This window comes from Numida meleagris, chromosome 1, assembly GCF_002078875.1.
Source record: "Numida meleagris isolate 19003 breed g44 Domestic line chromosome 1, NumMel1.0, whole genome shotgun sequence".
Lineage (NCBI taxonomy): Eukaryota > Metazoa > Chordata > Aves > Galliformes > Numididae > Numida > Numida meleagris.
The window spans coordinates 48,919,889-48,940,952 of record NC_034409.1 but is presented as its reverse complement, the minus strand read 5'-3'; the positions used below and the strand labels follow the sequence as shown (position 1 = coordinate 48,940,952).

The window sequence follows — 21,064 nt, the reverse complement described above, 5'->3', positions numbered from 1 at the left end:
AAGCAATGCCGTAGGTCTAGTCATGAGCCTAGATGTGCAGCAACTGTGTTGCTCAGGGCCACAGCGGCTGCACATCCTCAAATCACTGTAAAATGGCAGTGTGACACAGACGAGACCAGATCTGAGGCCTCACCTCCTGCTTCATAAAAGTCATCTCGTTAACACCTTCCATTTCTTTGGGAATCACTTTGTCTAGTGCTGACCAGACCTGAGCCTGTTTGCCTTGGCAGGCACAGACCTGGAAGAGGAGGAGCAGGGAAAAAAATAATAACCCTGCCGTCAATTCATCCCTCCTTGTTTATTCCACCAGAAATAGATTTGGCAGAGCACATCGGGAGTGAACTAATCAGCAGGGAATTAATTGGCATGCTTGCTAAGAGGCAGGAACAACATGGTGAACTAATTCGTGGCTGGATGGCTGGAGGGTTCAAGCAGCCAGAGAGGAGCGGCGCATAGTGGAAAGTGTGACTAGGAGGAGGATAGCTGTGCCGGAGGGGCTGAGCACTGCCTAAAAGAACCAGAGGCAAAGAGATATAGGGGTATCCTCGTGGGCAGGACTCCTTTCAAAGGGGCTCCATCGCTTCATCGCTTCCCACGAGGCTGCCATGTGTGGGGGGATGGCCAGCCTGCAAGAGTGGGAGGGAGGGGCAGGAGAGGTGCAGCTGGAGCAGGCTCCACAAAAAGGCTGTGGAAATGCAGAGAGCAGGGAAATGACGAGGGACACGTCACTCAGTGCAAGCTGAAATGCAGAGGGGGTGGTAAGGAGAAGAGGAGCAGGCAGACAGAGATTTGGAAGTCTCATCCCAGAAGGACTGTCCTCAAGAGTGCAGGTAATGCCTGTATGCCCTTCTCTGCCTTCTTTTCCAGGAATGCTTGCTTTCTTCCTCAGGAGGAGACACCTCCACGCACCTAGGGAAAAGCTTGGGTTGAGGGACTCCTGGAGAGGAGGGAATGTGTGCAGAGTGGTGTAGACTTGGAGGCTGGAGGATTGCTACCTACATTTCCAGTGAGCAGAGATGAGAGGAAGAGAGAGCTGATCCTTAGAGACAGACAGACAGACAGACATGGAGAGTGCCAGAACTGTGTTTGCCTGTCCAGGGAGAGAGGAAATTTCTTAGAAGCGAGCACCAACCTCTAAGTGGAAGAGATGGAGATGAGACATATCCTGAAAAAGCAGGTACACTTGGAGAAGAGGCACAAAATATGTATTATCTCCTCAAAATGTACTTGACTGATGTCATGATTTACAGTGGATGTGTGTTCTGCCCCTGGATTTGGGTGCTCTGCTCTCATAGTACATCCAGGCAGAAATGAACAGTGTAACTCTTAATTATATGCAAAAAGCACTACTGTTACTCTGGTGTTAACTCATACTTGTTGTCAAGCTTGAAAACAGAAAGGTATTGTTATGGCTGAGTAACCCAAAGATGTGTGTGTGTGTGTACCAACATACAGCATTTAACCCACATGCATCTAAACCGAGGGATTCTTCATAAGGGCTTTATAACAGGTGATATTCCAGATGTAGCAGAGCAGCTGGGTTAACATTGTTGGCTCCAACTTTTAAATCGCTTTAGGCATTTTTCTTGATCTTTCCACCATTACATAATACTGCAGCCATATGCTAATGTTGATATTACCCCTTTCTTTTGCTTGGAGAGCTAACAAATGCCATCCGTTTCATAGGGAGGGCTTGCGCCTTCTTTGTTCTGAACCCACAGACTTGGCAGCTCTCTCCTCTACAAAGCTCAGAGTCTTTTCAGAATCCCAGCTTGGGAGTTCTAGCAGAACTGGCATTAACTGAGAGACCGTGTGCAGCTAATAAATGTTTTTTTTTTATGTGTAACTGTTTTGTTTATAGCACCTAAAACTTCTTTGATTTTATACATGAAACAAAATTTTAGTGCTGTGTGTAAGTAACATAACCTTAAAATATCCTTAAAGTATTTTATATGGAAATAAAGACAGAAAAATTCCAGTAGCCTCCAAAACATCCTTGTTATATCTTGAGATCCTTTACAAAATTGAGAGTCTTAAACTTACTTTGTTGTTTAAATGTCCATTACCATTGGGATAGAAGTTATATTTTATGCATTTATGACTTACCTGAGAACAAACTCCCTGATTCATTTAAAAGTATATTTTATTTCTCTGCAAATAACTCCAAACCCAGTATCACTCTTCAGCTTTAGTTTGAAAGCAGCTTGAAAGGAACTTGGGAAAATTATGAGACTAGAACAGGTCTCAAATGCAAACCACAAAGCTAATTCACTAGCAACCCAATATTGCGGCAAAAAATCCTTCATTTTAGGTATTACCACAGTGACTGCTAGCTCTAACCAACAAAGCCCTCACCTCAAAGCAAGCATGTGCTCATCTAACACAATGGATGCTCACATATGGCATTAGGAGAGCGTATGTTCAGAGCATCTAGAAGTGCAGGCAGAGGTTTCAAGCCTCCTTGCTGCACAAGGGCAGGCAAGCTCTGAATCAACCTGCAACATCTCACATGTCTGAGGCAGAGATAGAATGTACTCCGAAAGGAAGCTGTGTTTGGCACCGGGAGAGCATCACCTGGACAATTCCCCAACACCCTAGCAGCCAGCACAGCCCATGGGCAGCAGGGAACTCAAGTCACCGCCTGCTTTCCCTCTATGTGCCGAAATCTGGGGTGGGTACCAATGAAATCTCAGTGCTCTGTCATTGTTCCCTGCTGAGTGCTAACTGGAAATGGATTATAGCAGCCAGAAACAGAAGGGGTGAATGACAGAGGGACACAGGGATGGGAGCTCAGATTGTGGCAGCGCTCCTTTGCTTTGGGGCAGGGATTTAGGCTTGGATAGCATGACAGCTACCCTGGATGTGCTGTGCTCAGGGTATTTGGCTTGTGGAGCTCTTCTATCATGTTGGAGTGAAAAACTGAGAGATGAAAAGAAGAAAAAAATATTGCGTGATAATGAGATGAATGTATCTGTCTTCATTCCTTTCACATGAAGGCAGTGAATCACTGCTCCTACCCCACTCCAAGGGCAGAACATGATGTAATTTTCTGTCAGAGAACATGCCATATTATTGTAATTAGTAGTAGCAGTAACAAGGCTACTACCTCATTGTTATTCACCAGACTTAGAAAAGAGCTTTCATCCAAAAATGTGCGAGTGTTTTTGAATCTGCTTTCTATCCTGACAGTATTTTCCAGTGCAACGCTGTGACTGTTTTGAAGACATACTTGGGCTTGGTATCTGGTTCCTATTACAGATGACCTTGCAGACTTCTTCTGCTAGAAACCTTCCTAGCAAATATCTAACTCCCTTCTACAATTCCACCTAAGAGAGAGAAGACAGCTTGATTTCCATGTGAGTATCTGAGATATGGGCATCTGTTTCAAAATGATTACAACCTGATGTTTACCCTGATATCAAATTACAGCAGGCACTCAGAAATGCAGGAACAAAGCTACAAAGAAATAGGTCCATGAGGGACACTGTGAACAGAGCATGTGGGTCTTGTGATCCATGTGGATGCCTGATGCTTTGAAAAGTTCGAGGTCAAGTTGGGTGGACTTTCAGTACCAGATGCAGATGGAACTTATCACAACCCTGCTTTTATTAAATAAAGAAAGATTAAAGTATTCCAGCCCTAGGGTGTTGAAACAGGTGGTATGTGGAAAGGGTAAGGAATGGCCAATCTCTTCAGGATGTCTTAAAATGAGCTGGAAAGCCACAGTCTCCTAGTTGTTGGCAGCATTTTGAAATCATTTGCAATTAGAGACATCGGCATCTAGTAAGTCCTTTCCCATAAGGGAAGATTTAAAAGGGATGTGCAGTGCATAGTCATCAAAAGAAAAAGAAAAAAAAAGTCGAAAGGCTTGAGTATTTATCTGGAAAACCGGAGAGGCAGAGGAGTTGAGGTGTCAGTGCAAATAGTTTCAAGAATGTCCGTAGAGACCATTACTTTATGTGCCTCAGAGACATCATCAAACTTTCTTAGAGATCTGCATTCTGGCAGCTCGCTCTGGGTGAGCTGGGGGAGGAGGAAGAGGTGTGTGTATGTGTGAGATAGGAAGAAGGCAATTTATTTTTTTTCCTTTAAATGAACACTGCAATTAGAAGAAGAATACTGAGTGCAAAATACATCCTGACAGGTGGAAAGTAATATTTTTAGAATAGCAAGACATTTTCCATCAGTATGGCTATATTCATACTACTGTTTTGAATATATGGAAAAATAAATGCAGTTTCAATTAAAATACACAAGTGATTAGATGTAAGAACAGCGCAAAGTAAAAGGATTTATTTATGTTCTGCTTTATTTGGTACAGCTCCCAACAGGTTTTGAGGTGCCTAAATTCTTCCCAGATGGTTAGAAGATGAGGGTTATATGATAGTAAAAAAGTAATTTAATGTTCTCATATTTTGCAGCGAGGTCTTAGACTTTTGATGCATGTGTACAAACAGGGGAATAATTTGGGTTTTCTGAAAGTGCCTGCTTCTTACATGAGCTTCTCCATCACTGTGACTACAGATGACTGAAATCATCACTAAAACCCATGAACTTGGCAATGCATATTTTCTGTTTGCTGTGTGCAATATGTGCATAATTGATATTTTCAGCCAGTTTCTACCAGAACAGCTGTCTGTGACATAAAAAAGGATATCGAGTTCAACACTGAAGGACTATGTAGTCAAGACAGAATAGCAAATTAGCATGATAATAAGCTGCGGAGAGACTAATCTATTGTCTTGCATTCAGAGATGGTACATGTCCAGAAGGGCCTGTAGGTTAGGGTTGATTTCCATGTGCTTTGAAATGATGATGAACTTGAAAGATAAGGAGCTTAAGTAAATGCTCACATCAGTTTATCTACTTTTCTTGCCTACTTTGCAGATTTGCTCAGGGGGAACAGACCCCCCCAGGCATGAGGGCTAAGTAAAGACAGCATGTGCCTTTGGTTTTTCAGGTTGTTCAGTTTGTTCGCTTGTATTTTGTCTCTGAGACCTCGTCATGGGGCAACATCTCAGTTATGCCACTGGGTTGTGGATAAGTTCAAAGAGAACAGCTTTCTATTCTTGCCCCTATTAAATCTCTGATGAATTGCTTTGCTAGTTTGTGCCTTGCTTTCTCTAACTGTAAAGTGGGGATGTAACTATTTCTGTGCCTCCTAGTGCCTCCCCTTGACATTCACATAACATTTATAGCTAATAAGTGCTAGGTGCTATCCTAGCATGGCTACATCCGAAGTGAAGCTACTTTCATAGATGCTGCCTGCTGAGGAAGTATCTCCATACTACTCTATAGCTTGAAAAAAAAGTAAGGTGCTTTGTGCCCATGAAAAAAAAGTCCCTCTGCTTCTGTAGAAGCCATGCTGAGCAGCTTGAAAATGTTTTAAAGAAATACATTACCAGAGAGAAATTTTGTGTTCGGGTCACGGGTGGGAGACAGAGAGGAAAGAGAGAAATAAAGCAGCTAGTGAGATTTTCTGTCTCCACAGAGCAGGGGAAAGTCAAGGTCCTACGAACCACCATCATGGTGACTCTTCCTCTCTTCCTCTTCTTCATCCTCTTGCCCTGCAGTAAATCCCAGGAGGACTTTCTGGACCAAAACCTGAAATGGGACTACAGAGAAGGCGGTAAGAAGTGGTGGTGGGTCAACGTGGGAGGTATTCGCTAACTCAGGGCTGAGGATTTGCCTGTTTTGTCCTTGGAGTGAGACACATACTGCTCATTCATGAGTGCTCTTTCTTGATTCCTGGGTAGCTGCTGAGATTTTTGGAGAAAAATCATTTTAGAAATAGTCAGCTGGGGCATCCAGTGACAGCAGAAAACTCTGGCAACAGAAGGCAGAGAAATATGTGGTGAGGGAGAGTTATCTGCTTTTTAATTTAGATCCTCCATATGTTTAATATTTGGCATTTCACTGCAACTCACAGTTGAGGTGAAGGGGAGGGGAATTAAACTTAGATTATTGGCTCATGTTTTCTTGTTCTGTCAAATTTCTTTTCCTCCCTTCCATGGCCATGCTGCTAACCTAGCTGACAAAGTCAACATAGGAGGCATTAACAGCATTACTCAAACACTTGAGAAATGGGGAAACAGCATCTTCTGGCAAATGAAACACATCCTGCTGAACAACCCAGAGTCTTTACTGCCGGAGATCTCCAGGTAATTCCCTTCATGTGGAGGCAAGATTTAGACTTCCCCTGGCTGTCCTGCCTCAACCAGGATTAATCTTCCTTAACTTTCAAGTTGTTCAAGTGTGGGGAGATGAATCCCGCTGTTGGTATCTGTTACGCTAGCAGCTCTGAGCAACCTAGTAAACTGACTAACCTGCTCACTCTTTATTGGGAAATATTCCCAATTGGCATGATGGTAAGAATGACCCTTAATAAAATTTATGCTGTCCTCAGCACCTCAATCTTGTGAGAACAGGCTGGAAAAATGAACTGGGTTACAAATCTACTAATGGACTTGGCCACTGCGCAGGGAGAAGAAGCTGGTCTATTAATAGACCAGCACCTTGGTTTTGGAAGTGCTGAAGTTTTGGAAGCATCTTTTAATTAATTGCTTGCGGCTCTTTCGGCATGAAGGGCCCTCCCTCCTTCAAGAAACACAAGGCCTGGTAATTTATTTTGCATGTTCAAGAACAGTCCTCAGAGTTACTCTCCTGTATTACTTTCTCTGCAGTCTCCGCCCTGTTTCTGCAGCCGTGGAGAATCTTGTGAGGGAAGTCCAGGCAATACGGAAAAGGCTAGAAGAACTGAATGAACGGCTCAATGTCATCAACACAGCTGTCCTTCCCATCCGAATTAACGCTCTGCAGAGCCAGAGGCGTGGAAATACTCAGCTGCGGAGACTCCCAGTGCACAGGAGAAGGTTGCCTGCTCGCAGGAGACTTCAGAGGAATTAATTCTCTACCAGAAAAAAAAGGAAAACCTTTAGTTTTTGCACCTGCTTAAGCCTTTCTCAATGGGACACTGCTAGACAGAATAAACCAAAGCACGTACAAGATGACTTTACTGAGGAGACCAGAACTTTCACGTTTTGTTGCTTTATTTCAAGCCTAGGTCAGTAGGCCAAATCTGACCCTGGTCTTCAGTGATGGTTGTTTTGTGTGCTATGCAAAATAAGTTGAGAAACTCGGTCTACTTGAGTGTGAATACCTTTAGGCTATGCTGTCATTCTTTCTGCTTCCCAGGGTAAGCTCTTTTTAGAAAGTTCAGCTGAATTTCTCTGTCCTATTTTCACAGCACTCTGTCAGAAACAGCTGGGGAATTCAATCTTCAAAAGTGCTGAATACCGGATGAATGCAGGAAGACAGATTAGGGCTTTGCACTTCCAGCTGGGTAAGGAAGGGAAGAGAAAGCTATGTTTTAAAATACAGCCTTAACCTATTCTCCACCAATGCAAATAATGCCCTGTTCACGTGTTCAGAGAGTGGGTAGGGTTGGATAACCTTGGACTATGCATATTGTTTGAAGAGTGATGATATGTCAGATTCACAGGACCAAAGCTGAACATCTGCCTTCTTCAGTGAGCTTTCTTTTGGCTACCTGGAGGCGGGCACTGAAAACATTATTCAACAGATATGTCCATAACTTCCAACACTGTGAACAACATCACAATGACTTCTGCCAAGACCCTTCGAAAACAGGTGATGTTTTTCCAAAACAAGTTAGGTACCTAGCAGTGTAAGTAGATGTCTAGAAGGATTTTCCAAAATAGTTTGGGAAACAGCTTAGGCCCCAAAATCACAGGTAATTCAATTGGTGCCTGGCTGGTAATTCAGCTGGTGTCTAATTCACAGAGTATCTTCTCCACATGCAAACACCAACCTCCATATCCTTCAGCACAAGTAAGATCTGTAAAAAAAGAACTACATACTCCCAAAGCTCAGGTGTACATAGAATACTCTGCCTTCAGCTTGTCTTTGCCTTCCTGGAAATAAAACTGGTAACAAAAAACAGTGCAGAAATCAAGTTATGCACTGAACAGAAGAAAGAGTGGGCTTACTCTTCAGATCTCTAAAGGTAAATTTAATACAGAGATTCCCATCCAGCACTGTAGCTAATGGCACACCTGAAATCTGTTGAAACATAAGTATGACAGTCGGAGAAAAAAATAAACTATTTTTAAAGCATTTTATTAGAAAAAAAATAAGGAATGGATTATGTCTAAATGGTTGTGGGGTAGTCTGGTACTATGGTTGTTTTGCAGACACATTCCAGTTATAGACAGTTAGGATGTAGACTAGGTTTTTAAGGTTTCCCAGTGCCTGAGTACATGGAAAGTAGTTCAGTGACACTACAATACCTTCAAGAGGGAAAGTGGAACATCTAGTTTTGTATGACATCCTTCAAGATGAACTAGAAGTAACACAGGGAACATTGCGGCTGGGACCTAGGAGTTGAGTGGGGAGCGGGAGAGAGGTATGAGATACATGAAACAATCTGGTAGATACTTCCCATGTATAAATTCTCCAGTTGCTGGAAACTCTATTGGACTGCTGCAGCTTCCCAGATATGATGGATAGTGGCTAGCAACTTCATCTTACTGTTCCCTCAGGACCCGTGGATGTATCTCATCAGGCCTTATGGACTTGTTCAACTGCAACTTCCTTATACAATCTTGAACCTGATCTTCTCATATAGTAGTGGTTCTCTGTTCTCCCAGTCCATGCCTTTGCCTTCTGTGACCTGAGCAGCATGGCTAGAGCACTTGCTGGTGAAGACTGAGGCAAAACAGTTATTGAGTAACTCAGACTTCTCCATATCCAAGGTAACAAGGTCTCTTGTTTCCTTCCAGAAAGAGACAACATTTTCCCTAATCTTCCTTTTCTCACCAACATACCCACAGAAGCTTTTCTTTTTGCCCTTGTTGTCCCTGCCCAGATCTAATTCTATGAGGGTTTTAGCTTTCCTAATCTGATCCCTCCCTGCTTGGATAATTTATCTGTATTCCTCCACAGGCTACTTCTTGTTGGTTCCACTCCCTGTAATTTTCCTTTTTGTGTTTGAGTTTGGCCAGGAGCTCTTTGTTCATCTATGTAGGTCTCCTGGTGTTTTTGCCGGACTTCCTCTTTGTTGGGATGCATGGCTTCTGAGCTTGGAAGAGGTGATTCTTGAATATCAACCAGTTTCCTTGGGCCCCTCTTCCCTGCAGGGCTTTATCCCAAAGTCCTCTACCAAGCAGATAACTCCCCAAAGAGGCCAAAGTCTGTTCTTCTGAAGTCCAGGGTAGTGAGCTTGCTGTACATCACCCTAGCAAGGAACCTCCTAAGGATCTTGAACTCCACCATTTCACGGTGACTGCAGTCAAAGCTTTCATCATAATTTCTGCAGGCAAAGCTTTCATGTTAATTTCTAAGGAAATGCAGACTACTTTGATTCCAGAATATATTTACCCAAATAACAGGGAATAAGAGGAGAGAAAGTCCCCATCAACCTCCTCCTCACTGTTCTGCATTCAGAGCCACGAGGCAGTGCTGTAGCATCAGCTGTACACTTGCACAGAGCGCTGTTCCCACCAGGAGCTGCTTTGTGCACTTTGCTCACGGCTGTAGGGACTACTAGCCACCTTGGCCTATCTGGAGGAAGAACACAACGTAAATGTCAGCTTCCATTACCTATTTGTATTTCAGACATGAGCATCTCATCAGGCAATCCAAACTTGTATAAGTTTATATTAAATCCATCCGGGACTGTCTGAAACAGCGAGACAGGATTTCTGGCCCAGAGAAGTCTCAGTCAGAGATGGCTGCAGCTGGAAGGCCAGACCCGATCACTGCATGCTTTTACTTTTTACATAGATGTCCACCTGTAGATTCTACCACAGGCAAAGGACTGGGCGAGATACATATCTGCTCTGACCCAGACCATCTCTTCCTACGCTGACAGGTGCACATTGGTGTTTTTGGCAAAACTCCCCATCTCAAGGGAGAAAATTACTTTTTTTTTTTTTCCAAAACAAACAAACAAAACAAGAACAACAAGCAAGTTGCAGCATGCAACATAGATTACAGATTTTGAACTTCTTGCATAATGGTGAGCAAACCCAATTACACAAATGGTAAATGACCAGATCCGTGGCCTTGTCGCCATGGATAGCAGCTCCTGTCACTCACAGCATGGCAGCCCTCGTCAGGCTGGATCAGATGGTCACGTCCAGCCGCTTGAACTGCTTTGTCTGCTCACAGGTCTCTCTCTCTAGAGAGAAATGCTTTAATGTCACATTTATCGTCTTATTTTCTGCTCTGTAAGGACACACGCTAAGCATTACACACTTCTGTCAGCGCTTCCCTTCCCTTGTACTTCCCTTCCCCAGCTTTCTCCTCTCCCCCACACGAACACCCGTGCCCGCCCAGCGTTGCACCCCGCTCGGCCACCCCCACCCCCTCACCCTCGGGGCCGCCGCCCCGGACCCGTCCCTCCCCGCCGTGGCCCGCGGGCGCACCCTGGCGGTCGTTCTGCGTGCTGCGTGCTGCGGGCGGCGGAGCGCCCGCGGGCCCTCCCACCTCGAGCGGGGTTTGACGGGCCGGGCTGGGCCGGGCCGGGCCGAGGCGGGCCAGACGGCAACATGCTGGGCATGATCAAGAACTCCCTGCTGAGCACTGTGGAGACGTGGCCCTACCGGGTGCTGAGCAAGGGGGAGAAGGTAGGCGGGGGGCGGGCGGGCGGGCGGGCGCTGGGGCCCAGCTCGGGGCCGCTGGGTGCTGCCGGGGCCGCCCCCTGCGCAGCCGGGTGGTTTTCGGCGGTGGCTGGGCGGCCCGGGCGAGGGTATGGGGCAATGCCTGCCTGGGGGCTCGGAAGGGTGGGGACAGCTGCTTCGTTTTCCCCTTCTCGTCCTTCGCCTTCACAGAATCACAGAATCATTAAGGTTGGAAAAGACCATTAGGATCACAAAGTCCAACCGCCAGCCCATCCCCACCATGCCCACTGACCATGTCCTCAGTGCCACATCCACACGGTTCTGGAACACCTCCAGGGACGGTGACTGCACCACCTCTCTGGGCAGCCCGTTCCAGTGCAGTACCTCTCTTTCCGAACTTTTTCCTCATATCCAACCTGAACCTCCCCTGGCCCAACTTGAAGCAATTGCCTCCCATCCTATCACTGTTACCTGGGAGAAGAGGCCAACCCCCACCTTGCTACAACCTCCTTTCAGGTCGTTGTAGAGAGCTAGAAAGTCTCCCCTGAGCCTCCTCCAGACTGAACAATCCCAATTCCCTCAGGAGCAGCTCAGCTACGAGGAGAGGGAGTGCGAAGGCGGGCAGTTTGCTGTGGTGGAGGTGACGGGGAAGCCCTTTGATGAGGCCTCAAAGGAAGCAGCGCTGAAACTCCTCAAGTATGTCGGAGGAAGCAATGACAAAGGTGAGATGCTCACTGGGCAGCTGTGGTGGCTCCTCAATGGGAGCCCCGTAGACAGAGCAGGTGGCACTGCAGTCCATGTGGCCACATCACTGGAGGTCTAGGGTGAGCACGGTCCCTCCTCGAGAACAATCGACTTACCACAGGTTAGGGTGCCCAGCCAGGTCTTGCTGTGAGTCCACAGCTCTCTCTTTCCTCTCTGAGGATAACATCACAAGAATTGCTTTTTTTAAGTAAATCTGTATTACTTTGCTGCTGGGATAATGCAAGGACAGGCACGTGTGTGCCTGTCACAACCCGCTGGTTGTATGGCAGCTGATGAAATCCAGGGTGACCGGAACGCTTTGGTTCTGTGATCACACCTAGGAAGCCTGCCCTTGCAGGCGGCTGGATAACTTTTATGACCTTGAGTTTTTATTGTATACTCTGGCTATTTTTATTCATGAAAGGGTAATGAACAGTGAGCTTGCTTTTTAATAGTGCTTTGCAATGTTTTATAATGGCGCTTCCAGGTGATTGCCTCTAATTCTCAGCTTACTAAAGTATGTGCATCGGTAATCATCCGTAACAGGATGATAAGACCACAGAGAAGATCTAAAGCATATACATTGACTTTCATACCTTTCTCAAGCATGTGGTAGAAGGAGTTACATAGTCTGTACAGGAATAGGAGCTGAGTGGAGAAGGAACAGGCATTTACAGCCCTACAGTTTTAGAAAGGTGATGATCACTGTTGCTGTAGAGGAAAGAGTACCTTCCATAACATGGTATGGAAAAAGGTATGGTATCGGAGTGTACAAATAAATGAGAAGGATGTCTTGATCTTGGCCATTTCAGTGCCTGATTCTGAAGGTTGTAGGTTCACTACTGCTGAAAGAAAAAGAGGGAAGAAAAATGTTCTTGAGTGCCATGTACCTCTTAGAAGTAATGAGTAGACAAGAGGTGTGCTGTTCCTACAGTACGGACTGGGGGAGAGCATGGGCAGTGCTGCTGAAAGCCAGGCTGGCTCTGAGTTTTGGGGTGCTGGAACTTGTTAGATCTCTGGAAGCATTTGGAGAGGTGTAGGAGAAAGCTTCTGTCACCCAGTATTGATTATATCCTAACCACTAAGTGCAGATGATAATGTTGTAAATACTCATATATTAAAATATTTCAGTTACAAATATGCCACTGCACCAGAACTGTAGGCCTTGTTGTGTTAGAGGTGATTTGTTAGAAGAGAGTGTCTCAGTAATGTGAGCCATATAGTGAGAGCCACGAAACCAGGACCATTAATGAAGAGCCATCCAGAGGTCACTGGTGACCCTTACCTCCCAGGATCCCTGTATAGAAAGCAAAGAGAGAGATCTGGTGCAAGGAAAAACCTAAAAGCTCTTCTGCCTACCTCAGAGAACCCCACTCTCTCAACTGGACTGTACAAAGAGATCACGGTGAGGAGCCTTCCTAAACCAAAATTATCTTTTCTGAGCTCTGTTAAGGCTTTGAGCTCCCAAGAACCTAGCCTTCTGTAGTGATTTCTGTGCCTCTCTTTCAGGCGCTGGAATGGGCATGACTGCTCCTGTCTCCATCACTGCTTTTCCTGCTGAAGATGGCTCCTTACAGCAGAAAGTGAAGGTCTATCTGCGAATCCCGAACCAGTTTCAAGCCAGTCCTCCTTGTCCTACTGATGAAAGCATTAAGATTGAAGAGAGACAAGGGATGACCATTTATTCCACGTAAGGAACGCATCCTGGGATTTTCAGTCCCAAGTGCTGAGGTCTTTAGGGTGCTGTGAGGGACAGTGTTGCTTTTACCAGTGACTTGCTGGACAAGGGGTTCATGTGGTAGGAAGTAGAGAGATCTTTCTAGACTGTGAAGGCAGGTGGTTTATGTCATTTCTTGTCCTGATTCGTGCTGCACAGATTTGGAATATGGATCTTTTTTTTTTTTTTTTTTATTAAGAAAACAAATGTAGGGGTTAGCCCTGAAAGGCTTTTTGTTTCTCTAGAGGAGGTGAAGAGCTGGGGAGGGTGAATATGAAGGGACTGAGTCATTTATAATCTCTGAAAACCATCTTTTTCCCCATTTTCTGGGATCAAGATGGTTCTTAGTCATCAAGGATGTCCCCTTAGTGTGGTTCCCATCAGATTACAGGAGTCAGTGAAGCCTAAGTGCCAGAGTCCATCATGGCTACAAGCAGCCATTGCATTGCTTCAAATCACTTTAGAATGTCTTTGGCTGTTGACCAACTTAAGCTGAACTTGAGTTAGCATCACAGTAGCAAGAAGCTCTTTACCATGGGATGTACCTCTGACTCTTTGCTCCGACTATTTTGGCTGACTGAACTGTCCGAGACTGCTGGCTCCTCCCATGCCTGTGACTGCTACTGGCCTTTTGCTGGGGGTGTGGGCTCCTGCTGCAGTAACAGGCTATTTTGTCTCAAACCGTGACTGTAAGGCAGGGCTATGAGGGGTAGGCTGATGTGGAAACAGTTTCTGTTGGTGGGAGATAAGCATAAAGCAGACCAGTTCCAGCTCACCCCTTTTAAATAACATGCTAATATCTCTGTGCCCTGCCTCCCTTTTTCCTTGTCTTAACTAGAGTTTGGTTCCCTTCTCAATCTTGCTTCCAGAAGGTGGTTGTTCACACCCCAGTGGATGTGGTTGTTGACAGTATTGGTGAAAGTGCCATAGACTGAGCAGACACAGAGATAACTTTGTGCTCTGAGAAACTTCCTCTGATACGGCACTCATTCAAAGGGCAGGCCCGTTCCAGTGACTGATACACATGGGTCTGTTTGGGATCTATCAACTCTACCCTGGCTGTGTAACCTTTGAGACTATTGATCTACGGCAGACAAAGTGATCTGGTTCCCAAAGAACAGTGCCTGCACCAGTGCGTGCTGGCAGGACCTGGATCAAAATGAGTTCCTAAATACATTGTATCTATACATTGTTCCCTTCCTTTCCCTGCTCTTCCAGGACTGCTCAGCACTTCTCCATGTTTGGTTTCTTTGCAGGCAGTTTGGTGGCTATGCCAAAGAGGTGGACTATGTGAACTACGCTGCCAAGCTGAAGACTGCTCTGGGAAGCGAAGCTGCGTACCGCAAGGATTTCTACTTCTGCAATGGTTACGACCCACCTATGAAGCCTTACGGGCGACGCAATGAGGTCTGGTTTGTAAAAGAGTGAGCATCTGGATCCCAGTAATGCTGCCTTGCACTGAAGGCTCCCCACACTCTGCCTCTATTCTCTTCAAAATAAACTAACAATTTGGCAGAGGCAGAAAGCCATTATCCTCTCCCTTCACACCCATGCCTTGGTCTTTTATGGACTAACCGTTTTAGAAGAAAGAACACTGCACACTCTCCTGATGATCCTGCTCCTTTGTTGCAGACCAAGTTCTCAATCACAGACTCTCATGATCTCACAGTGGCTTGCTTTTATCTTCCTCATGCTCCCAAAGTTCAATGCTGAGACAGCTGAAGTAATCAATTACCAGGACTGGTTCCTGACAGGAGTCACGTCCAAGTGCTGGCAGGCTATTAGTCTTACCTGAGGCAGGCAGGGGAATATGATGAGAGTGCATACAGGTATTTTTTTTTTTATCATCTTGATCTTGATGCAGCAGTAAGATGCTGCTTTTATCTGTGCCATGTGAAAAGCACTGTAAAGGGACATGAGCATTGCTACTAAAACAATGCAGTGAAAATAAGCATCCTTTATGTTTTCTTATAGTGTGCAGGAAGGCAACATTTTTGTCATCTGACTGAAAAAAGTTATTTGGAGGAAGATTTCTGTTCGCAGCTGTCCCTTCTGTTTAAAGTAGGGCATTCTAGATTACGTTCTGTTCTCAGCTAGCAGCTGGACAGTTTGACGAGTAAGACACCAAGATCATTTCATCACCTTCCTGTTACTTGTGTGTAATGCTGCTCTAAAACTAGCCTACGCAAGGACCAAAGTTGAAATGCATGTGGTATTCTAATTGAATTAGAAAAATACAGACTGTGAAAAAAGCAGGTACCTATTAGTTGTCCTCTGAGGGTGCATTTGATGAATGATGAGCATCTAGTGGAACGTCCGTAAGTGCAGATCCCTCACCTTAAATGAAGTGAGTTTCAAAAGGGCTACTCTGAGCAGCTGTCTTTAAAGAAGGAGGAAAGCCTGGTTGTTCTTGAAAACATGGGTTTACATCAAATACTGAGCAGCCTTTTGGAAACTTCAGGTAGAATAGTAAGGATGGGTCTTGTTTTAGGATTTCTGTCAGTCTTTCATTGGTAAGCATCAAGTCAGCATTTTAGCTGTCAGCTCTGTGCCAGGCAGACAGCAGAATGCCTGTAGTGGTGACACACATGCTGTACCACTATGGATACTTGTACAATTCCTTGCTCTGCTAAAAGGTGCACTCCTCTGATGCTAAAGTGCCTCAGGGTTGAGGTGCTCTCCAAAAGACATTTTCCCTCTGGAGCTGAAAGGAATTGTTCAGATGATGTCCTGGGTTCTGGCCAGCTGAGCTGTGTGATCTGTGCCTTCTTTTTGAGAACAAATCTTCTCAGTAACAGGAGAAAACCTGAAGTTCTGGTGTTTTTTTTCTTTTCCCTTTTGCTGAGCCATGTAAGAACTTCACCGTGGACCTCACAAGAGAGTTTCAGTTCCCTGTGTGCAAGAGCAGCTGGTCAGGACTTGCAAAAGTAGATGAGTAGTTAGTTTTCAAAAAATAAAAGCAAGGGAAAAGCTGTTTGCCGTGGCTAATGATTACAGCATGAGGAAAAAGAGGAAATCAAGGAATCAGGAAGCATGGTAGGCTGTGAAGGACTTATTTAAGAAGCAAAGGCTTTTCTAAGGCCATCCCCAAAGCCAAAGGGTCTTGTTCTCACCACAAACTATTTTTACCTGCATGGGTGTGGAATGGAGGGGTGTAGTTCTGCCCTGTTTATGCATTCCAGAATTGCTTTTGGAAGTCACGTGGATATAGTCCTTTCTGGCTACTGACAATGATTGTAATCCTGAAATTACTCAAAATTTATGCTGTGAAATCTCAGATGTTGGAAAGATCAGTCATAAACCTGATATGCACAGAGCTGCACATCTCAGCAGCGAGGTACAGAAGGAAGCTGGTTTTGTTGTTATTTTTTCATAACATGCATATGTTTTCTGAACAGAAAGCAAGGACATCTGACCCAAAAGCAAGCAGGTCTGGAAGCTCTGCCTCTGCAGCCCCGCTGCTGGCCTTTAGCACTGAGCAGACAGGGTAAAGTTTCATTAACAGTGTTACGGATATCAAAAGCTTATGTGAACTAAACTGCCTTTCCTATACAAGCAGAGATGCCTGTGTTCTGTGTGCATTTTCTAGAATTTTAAATAAATACAATAATGTGAGTTACCGGTTTTGCTGATCATTGATTTTGTGAGCTTAGTGGGAGCTGTTGATTTGGAAGTCTTTAAATTGCCAGTTTGGGGTATTAATCACCTCACATCTGTAAGAAGTTGTAATGCTTTTTCCAATAAATTGCTATTTTAGGTACCCTGGTGTGGCCTTGCCTTATCTGATTGTATGAGATGGGATGATATAATCTTTTTTTTGTGGCTTTCAGCCATTGGAAAACTTCTACTAATTTTTTGTGCTAGTGTGGAAAACCAGGGGGCTCACATGAGGAACACTCTGTTCACTTGTGTGTTCTTAGGGCTGGGATTCAGGCAGATGTTCATGACTATGATTTTCAACATGCCCTTCTGTCCAGAACTGTTGTATGTGCTGTCATGCGAAAGTCCATGTATTTTCCAGTGATGGGCAGTAGAGGAAACCTGAGACAGAATACAGGATCGATGCAACTCTGTGCTGATACCTCCTCTAAATACTCTTCCAGTCTCTAGTATGTTGTGGCTCAGGGATTTTTGCTACCGTGTGTGTTTTAGACCTAGATAACTTTTTATCCCATGTGTTGTCCGTTTAATTTTGTGTAAGCTTACTATATGTGGGATCCTTTCATCCTTTGGGAAGGAGTTCCTTGCAAGTGGAAGGGCAGAAATACTCTTTGGCCAAGGGTTTCCAGCAGGCTGACACTCTGTTCAGTGGGCAGCAGGGTCACCAGCTCTTGGGTATGGCTCTGTCACTGGGTGAGTGTTTGTTTGGACAGCCAGATGCTACACTGCCATCAGAGGCACTCTGACAAACTCATTTTGCTGGGGCCAGCAGCATTACCAAGTCAGAGGTGCTGTCTGGATTTTTGACCCAAGACCAGCGTGGATGCAATAAGATAGGGCAGGGGAAATGGAAAGGCAGCACTGATGCTTCTGTGCCTTGGGGAACTGCCTGGTGGGATCTGAGTGCAGGGGGTGAGCACAGTGAGCGTCATTCATCTGCCTGTGCCCCTCTCCTGCAACCCTTGGTGCTCTGCAGCAGCTGGCACTGCCTCCTGGGCAGCTGAGGTCAGGCTGGGGGTTATCTCTGCGTGCCAGGTAGGGAGCAGCCATGCTGCTAATGAGCTGATAGCTGCAATGCTTTTCGTCTTCAGCGGTGCCTGCACTCAGAAGTGTTCCTTCCCTCCCAACTTAGCGGTGATAAATGGGGCTAGCGGTGTGGTGAGCCCCATGCAGTGTGGACCGGTACTGTGATGGCAATGGGGACAGCCACAGGGATGGCCATGTTTCAACAGAGCCAAGTTTAAAAGCATCAGCTTCATGCATTTGGGGCAGGAGAGCTCTGAGACAGAGCAGTCTCCATCTGCCCTGAACCTCCAAACCCTATATATTTTTACATATATGTATGTGTGTGTGTTTATATGTGCATATGTGCATGTATATGTATCTAGGTCATATATATGTAGTGGACCCAATGCTTTGATCTATTAGTCAGCTTCTTCTGTCACAGAAAAACTTGTTAATATAAACACAGCGACAGGGCAAACATGTGCAGACCAAGGTTTTTAGTCTGCTATGATCATCGCTTTGTTAGCTGTGGAAATAAATACTTTTGCAGATACATGCCTAAATATATCCAACACTGCATTAAGAAGATGACAGCCCTGATAAAAGAGCTAATTGGTTAAGTTTGTCCCTATAAATGTGGGCAGGTTTACAATGCTCTAGTCCCTTTGAAGGGATGGTTGATTTATGTTGAATGGAGAAGTAACATCATTATTTCACCATTTTCATCAATCACCATGGCAAATGGTGCATGAGCAGCTATTGTGCTTCTGGTAGCAAGTTTTTAGCTTTGCAAGGCTGCTCAAAGGCAATGGGACAAGGGAAGGAGATGGTGGCTCCTAGCTCGCATCGTCCCTTTTTGCTGTAATTACAATGATACCTCTCTTAGAGTAGCTTTCTGAACAGTGACTCTCTTCTGTGACAGCACTTCAGCTAAAAAAGAAATGCATCTTTTTTAACAGGACCTTAAGTGTCTTTGGATGTATAACGCCTCCATAAAACTGCTTGGCAGCTTGATTTATTGGAGCAGGATCAGTGACAAAAGTCACTTCTCTGACAGTAATGGATGAAACACTTCCAGTCTAGCTGCTCCGTCTCTGCTCAGTGCCGATGCCAGCAGCAGGCTGGTTTTGTCATCTCATTCATAATCTTTCTGCTTTGCTCTCAGTTGAATCTGTAGCACGGGACAGATTTTGGGCATGGGAGATGCCTTTTTCCTCATCTTCTGTGGGAGCTGCTGCAGAAGATGGGTCAGTGCAAATGCCACTTGGTTTCTAACGTGGTGTCTAATTCTACATCCTGAGTCCATGCCCAGGCGAGAGTTGGGTGCGTGCAGCTCTCCTGGCACTAGTTCCTGCCCACCCCCCAGTTTCCATGCGAAGAAACATGGGTGAATGAGTTGGAAGGAGCCTCACTCTTCTTTATGAATACAGCTCTGGGTCTGGCTGATTGGCGGCTCTATATCCTGGGGCAGCCTCAGACATATCTTTTATGCAATCCAGATGAGAAGATGGGTTCAGGAACCGAATTTTAGGTGGAGATTTTTCAAAGGTAAACGTGGAAGTGAAACATCACAAAAGACACAGCTGGGATTTAGGTGCCTCAGGATCTTTGAGCACTTAGATCCTCCGGCATGTGGATTGACTCAGAGCCACGCGCTGAGCACGGGATTTGGATCAGTGTCTATTTTATATCCCCTGCTGTGGCCCTTCGAGCCAGTGCAGCTGGACACTTCAAGCTGAACTCTCCCCACCAATCCCACTTGCTCTCCAGGCCAAGAACCAAGGGAGGTGCCCTTGGTCGGCAACTACACCATCCAGCTGGACCTGGAAGCTCAGTGGGTTTGTGCCTGGTCTGTGCTTGAGCACTGGGGTCTGTGTGAGGTGTGCGGTGGGTGGGGAGCTGTCTGCAACATGTATTTCTGTCATCCCAAGGGAAAAATGGAGAAGCATTGCCATGGCAACTGTTCTCCTTCGAGTATTTTTCCAGAGCTTTCCAAGCCAGTCCAGGCTTTTATTTTATTTTTTTTTTAAATATCCCTAAAGTTTAAATTAAGATCTTTCCTAACTGAAGTCTGAAGAAGCAATTGAAGCATCTTCTTCTATGAGACAAAGAGTTCAGCCACCTTCCCACGCAGCTGGTGAAGAACAAGAGTAACAGAATTAAACACTGCTGCTAGTAAGAGAGGAGAGGATTTGAAATCTGACGTGCATCATATTCAGACAAATGAGACAATTGAAACTCTTACCCAAAGCAAAGTACAGAAATAAAAAGCAGCGTACAGCTTGACAATTTTAGACATGCTTTTTTCTGCTGGAAGATCTTTCTAGCTGTTTAATCACTGAGTTTCTCAGTGTTCTTTATGAGTCAGCTCTGCAAGGGAGCATCTTTCCAAATCATCATGTGCTGTTCCATTGAAATGTCTCCCATGAACTGTAGTATTATTTAGCCAGGGTGCTCGGGAAGGGATGGTAGCTGGGAGTAGTTACTGAAATGAGGTGATACATGGGAAAACACCAGAATGACTCTGCTCCTGCTGTGTTGCCAATTGCATTGCACAAGACTTCAGTGTACGCCTTTGTGGAGAGCGGTGCTCTTCCTCTGAGGATATCCTCAGAGCTGCTCCCCAGGAGGGCTGATCCTGAGCTCTGAGACTGCTCTGAGCACTGCTCTCTGCCCCAGGGAGGGGAAAACAGAAACCCTGATTTTACCAGATACTGTGTCTTGGGAACCTGGCCTGAAGCACCCTCCTGCAGGGAACCTGCCCAGCTCATTTCAAAATGATGAAGGCCATCCTGCGGATTTAGTGTTTGACATGAATGGGGGAACAGGGCATGGAGCCCACATAACTGGAAAAAGCAGTTATGGTTTCAGGCACATGGAGTGCCCCAGGGGCAGTTTTGTTCCTCTCAGACATATCTGTTGGTCTGATGATACGTGCTTCTCCACCTCCAAACCTCACCTTCAGGGCAAGAAGTGCCTTGTTCGCCCCACACTCCTCAGATGCCCACTCCAAGTGTTACCACCCGAGGGTTTCCTTGAGGCCTCAGCCCCCTGGCCTGGCCAATGCAGCAAGGGGGAGGGATGGGGGCTCTCCAGACAGTTCTGATGTGGAGGTAAACACAATTGTTTTCCAAAATCCCACAATCAACAAGCTCATTTATCATAAATAGCCATTGCTCAGCCTGCTGTTATGACAAACTCTTCTGGAACAAATCCAGCCCCAGAATTATGACATGCTAAAAATGATGCCTATTCCCATGGCTATAGACAGAGAACTGCTACTCAGCAACAAATG

At 45.5% G+C, this 21,064-nt stretch overlaps 1 protein-coding gene and 1 long non-coding RNA gene across 2 annotated transcripts; both read left to right on the top strand.

The window, feature by feature from the left end:
• Positions 355-8,136, top strand: LOC110388102. Its single transcript, XR_002432805.1, has 5 exons — positions 355-830; positions 3,190-3,356; positions 5,492-5,629; positions 6,032-6,161; positions 6,684-8,136. It is a non-coding gene; the product is annotated as an uncharacterized LOC110388102 (long non-coding RNA).
• HEBP1 (heme binding protein 1) lies at positions 10,476-16,864 on the top strand. Its single transcript, XM_021376875.1, has 4 exons — positions 10,476-10,649; positions 11,227-11,365; positions 12,897-13,077; positions 14,361-16,864. Exons 1-4 carry the CDS (start codon positions 10,572-10,574, stop codon positions 14,530-14,532), a joined length of 570 nt encoding a protein of 189 aa, XP_021232550.1. The 5' UTR covers positions 10,476-10,571; the 3' UTR covers positions 14,533-16,864.

What these genes read in the sequence shown, in the direction of transcription:
- HEBP1 (XM_021376875.1), top strand. Translation starts at nt 10,572, where the DNA reads ATGCTGGGCATGATCAAGAACTCCCTGCTGAGCACTGTGGAGACGTGG. An exon ending in TGCTGAGCAAGGGGGAGAAG is followed by an intron (nt 10,650 to 11,226) that starts GTAGGCGGGGGG and finishes CAATTCCCTCAG; the next exon opens with GAGCAGCTCAGCTACGAGGA. An exon ending in CGGAGGAAGCAATGACAAAG is followed by an intron (nt 11,366 to 12,896) that starts GTGAGATGCTCA and finishes CCTCTCTTTCAG; the next exon opens with GCGCTGGAATGGGCATGACT.